This window comes from Protobothrops mucrosquamatus, unplaced genomic scaffold (genome assembly GCF_001527695.2).
Source record: "Protobothrops mucrosquamatus isolate PMUCROS unplaced genomic scaffold, P.Mucros_1.0 scaffold2, whole genome shotgun sequence".
NCBI classification, from domain to species: Eukaryota; Metazoa; Chordata; class Lepidosauria; order Squamata; family Viperidae; genus Protobothrops; species Protobothrops mucrosquamatus.
The window spans coordinates 1624120-1628408 of NW_015386389.1; the positions used below are offsets into that span (position 1 = coordinate 1624120).

At 62.2% G+C, this 4289-nt stretch overlaps 1 protein-coding gene across 2 annotated transcripts; it reads left to right on the forward strand.

Moving 5' to 3' along the window:
- The first annotated feature begins 1800 nt into the window (after window positions 1-1800).
- POU4F1 (POU class 4 homeobox 1) lies at window positions 1801-4044 on the forward strand. 2 transcript variants are annotated; one of them, XM_015832346.1, is made up of 3 exons: window positions 1801-1923; window positions 3004-3417; window positions 3499-4044. In XM_015832346.1, the coding sequence occupies exons 1-3, from the start codon at window positions 1801-1803 to the stop codon at window positions 4042-4044; spliced, it is 1083 nt and encodes a 360-aa protein (XP_015687832.1). The 2 variants fall into 2 exon arrangements, with proteins under 2 accessions (XP_015687832.1, XP_015687831.1); XM_015832345.1 differs by having other exon boundaries at window positions 3004-4044.
- Window positions 4045-4289: the final 245 nt, after the last annotated feature.

Below are 4289 nucleotides of genomic sequence, written 5' to 3' on the forward strand. Positions count from 1 at the left end.
ATAGGGTTTACTCAAAAAGCTGGGATATTGTTTTTCAGGCTCTTGCGGGTGGGGTGGGGGGTGGGGGAGGAAGATAGGAAAACTGTGGACCTTCATCGAAATGTGGCTTATCATTAGGAAGCTAATGGGCTTGTCTGAAGCTCAATACTCACTTCCTTATTTTCCCCCCTTTGAATCCCATCCACTCATTCAAGATTATCTAAGTGAATCGCTCCCCAAGAAATAACTGATTCCATCAGCATCCTGGGTTGCTGTAAAGGGTAGTGGACAAATGGAGATGTTTTCTAAAGAAGAAAGGACAGCAGCGCATGAGTTTGGGCGAAGGCAAAGCTCTTGAGTGTCGAAGGGTGCAAAGGTGCCATCGAAGGCAGAATCGGGCTCCCAAGAAAGACAATGTGACCCATAAGGGGGGCAGTAGTTGGTGGGACCTTTTCAAGCAAAAGCAAGACAATAATTGGTGACTCTCAAGTCCCCTCTACATACAGATCTATGGGTTGAACTTGATCCCCCTCCCAATACCTTTCACGAGGAGCCAAAAAAAAAAAGAAAAGCTAACCAACTTCTCTGGGAAGTGACTAGAGCATTTTGTTCCGAGCATCCAGTCTAAAACATTGTTGGAAAGCTAGTAAATCCCATTTACTAAGAAGCTGACGAGAGTTGCGTTGAAGGCAGCGGCATAAACGCAGGTTGACTTTTTTCAGCACTGATGAGAGCGGACAGCGACGGATACACACACACACACACACACACACACACTGGGCGGGCAGCCGGGTGACCCGGCTCCAGCCATAGTTGCTGAAACCGTACGAAGCGCTTTGCCAACAACTCTTTACAATACTGAGCAGAGCTGCCCTTGCTGAAAGCCACGCGCGAGCCAAGATGGCAAGTATTTAACACCACAACCACACGCGGAAGTCACCCGGCATCCAGAGGCGTTTGAAGGCAAGGCAAAACTGCCGGTTTGGGCTGGGCGGCTGCAGTAGTTCGACGCCGAAAGTAAACCGTAAGTAAAATGTACCAACACTGACCCATCTCGCCTCCGCCGCTTGTTCACCCGGACTCGGCTGGCGCTTGCCCGGGTGTCCTGCGCGCCAGACCCGCCGCGCGGGGCACCGAGCCGCCGGGTTCCCCCCTGTGTGCCAGCGTGCCAGGGGGGGGGGCCTCGCTTGGGAACCCCCAGGTCGACATCAGTTGCCTTGGCCTTTTGTCCTCTCTGCAGACTCCTGCTTCGACGTGAGCTCGGCTCTGCAACTCAGGGGGCGGGGAGGAGGAGGAGGAGGAGGAGGGAGGGGGCAAGGGAGGCAGAGCGCTGGAAGGAGGAGGAGGAGGAGGAGGAGGAGGGAGGGGGCAAGGGAGGCAGAGCGCTGGAAGGAGGAGGAGGAGGAGGAGGAGGAGGGAGGGGGCAAGGGAGGCAGAGCGCTGGAANGGGGGGGGGAGAGACCAGGCCAGTCCATCAAAACTGGAGGCGCAACTTCTCGCGAGAGGGAGAACCGGTCGGTCGGGAGCCCCGGGATGTGGGCTCAGGTGGAAGCAGAGCGCATCTCCTGCCAGCCCGGGGGTAGAGCAGGCAGAAGAGTCGAGCGGCCCGGCTTGCAGGAAGGCTCGCCCTGCGCGCTCCCGGGGAGCTGCCAGCCCCAGTAGCCTCGGATGTGCTGCTGCTGCTGCCGCGGCGGCGGGGGCGGCAGCCTGGCTGTGCTCGGCGCGCAGACAGCCCTTTCGCCCGGCGCCTTGGTGGCGCTCGGCGTGGATCTCCTCCTGGTCGCCGTTTCCCTCGCGCTCTCCACCCGCCGAGCCGCCACGATGATGTCCATGAACAGCAAGCAGCCCCACTTCGCCATGCACCCGACACTGCCGGAGCACAAGTACCCTTCGCTGCACTCCAGCTCGGAAGCCATCCGGAGAGCATGCCTCCCAACTCCGCCGGTAAGACGCGCGCGCTACCAGCCGGGCTTCTGCCACCCCCCACCCCACCACACACACACACACACACACACACACACACACCCGGGGGGGGCTGCCCGGTTCCTATTCTCTCGTCTCCCCCCCGCGCCCGGCGTCCTCGGTCGGTCCCGGCCCCTGGCGCACAGTGGGTGCCTCTCCGGGCTTCAGCCGCAGCGGTTGCCTCGTGGCTTTCAGCCACCGCCTCCGCCCTTCTGCTGGAGGTTTAGGTGGAAAAAGGGATCCCCCCCCCGGGGGGGGGTGCTTTCTTGCTCCCTGAATTTCCCTCTGCTTTTCCCGGTTCTCCTTCGAAATTCACCGGGCAAGGAAGGCCGAGGCTGGAGCCAACCGAACCGAAAGCGGCGCAGGCGGTCTCCCATGGGCACTGTCGCTTTCGCCCTTTCTTTGCTCGCCCTTCCTGGCTCGCTCGGCTCAAGGCGGGCTTCCTCGATTTGCCCCCCCCCCCCGCGGTGAAAAACAAAAAACTTCTTGGCTCTTCTCTGGCTTAACCAACTTACCCGTTTCTCTCTCTCTCTGTGTCTCCCTTTTCTGCCCCCCCCGGTCCCACTTTCCGTTCTCTCCATCCCGCCGCTCCTTTGCCCGCCGCCTCCGGCCCCCATGGTCCCCCCAACCCTACGCCCCGCTCTTTTCTCTCTTCCCTGCATCCGCGCGCTCTCCGCTGGACCCTTTCCCATTCATTTTCCCGCGGCGGTATAATTTTCTGCCGCTCATCTCATCTCCCCCGGCGGTGCCTCTCCGCTCCATCCCTTCCTCTCCTGCACCCCTTCTCCCCCCTTCCACCTTTCTTTTCCGCGCCCCCCCCCATCCGTTCTTTTCTCCTACATGGAAAACCCACTTTCCCCTTTAATTTCTTGGCCACGCCGTCCCGCACCGACCCCCTTTCCCCTGTCTTTTTGGTTAACGCGTAACGGCGGCTCCCTTCCCTCCTTTCCTTCCTACTCGGGGGGTGCCCTCCTCTTCCCCACCGTGGCCCCCTTTTTTTCCTCCCTCGCTGCCCCGGTTTTTTTTTTTTTTTTCCCCTTTTCTTTTCTTTGTCGGTTGCAGCTGCAGGGCAATCTCTTCGCCACCCTGGACGAGACGTTGCTGGCGCGGGCAGAGGCGCTGGCCGCCGTGGACATCGCCGTCTCGCAGGGCAAAAGCCACCCTTTCAAGCCGGACGCCACCTACCACACCATGAACAGCGTGCCCTGCACCTCCACCTCCACGGTGCCCTTGGGCCACCACCACCACCACCACCATCACCACCACCAGGCGCTGGAACCGGGCGACTTGCTGGAGCACATCAGCTCGCCTTCGCTGGCGCTCATGACCGGCGGCGGGGCGCACGAGGGGGCGGCCGGCGGGGGCGCAGGCGGCGGCGGCGGAGGAGGCGGCGGAGGAGGAGGAGGCGGAGGAGGGTTGATCTCGTCCGCCCACCCGCACTCGCACATGCACGGCTTGGGCCACCTGGCGCACCCGGCGGCCGCCGCGGCCATGAACATGCCTTCGGGCCTCCCGCACCCGGGCTTGGTGGCGCACCACGGGGGCGCAGCCGGCCAGGCCGCCGCGGCGGCCGCTGCAGCCGCTGCAGCCGCGGGCGCCGCCGGCTTGGCTTCCATCTGCGACTCGGACACGGACCCCCGCGAGCTGGAGGCCTTCGCGGAGCGCTTCAAGCAGCGGCGGATCAAGCTGGGCGTGACGCAGGCCGACGTGGGCTCGGCCCTGGCCAACCTCAAGATCCCCGGCGTGGGGTCGCTGAGCCAGAGCACCATCTGCCGCTTCGAGTCGCTCACGCTCTCGCACAACAACATGATCGCGCTCAAGCCCATCCTGCAGGCCTGGCTGGAGGAGGCCGAGGGCGCCCAGCGCGAGAAAATGAACAAGCCCGAGCTGTTCAACGGCGGCGAGAAGAAGCGCAAGCGGACTTCCATCGCGGCGCCGGAGAAGCGCTCCCTCGAGGCTTACTTCGCCGTCCAGCCGCGGCCCTCCTCGGAGAAGATCGCCGCCATCGCCGAGAAACTGGACCTCAAAAAGAACGTGGTGAGGGTTTGGTTTTGCAACCAGAGACAGAAGCAGAAACGCATGAAGTTCTCCGCCACCTACTGAGCCCGACGGCCTTTTCCTGGACGCGCGCGGGGCTTGGGTGGATGCCCCGAGGCGGACGGGGAAAAAAAAACCCTGAAACTTTGGAGTGGAACAAGAGAGAGGAAGCCAGAGACAGACAGACACACACACACACACAACACCCCCCTTCCCCGAGCCGGCTCTCTCTCAGAATCCACCCACACAAACTGACCTTGACCCCCCTCCCCCAAGAAAGGACCCGCGCACAGCCCCCTCCCCCGCGAGAC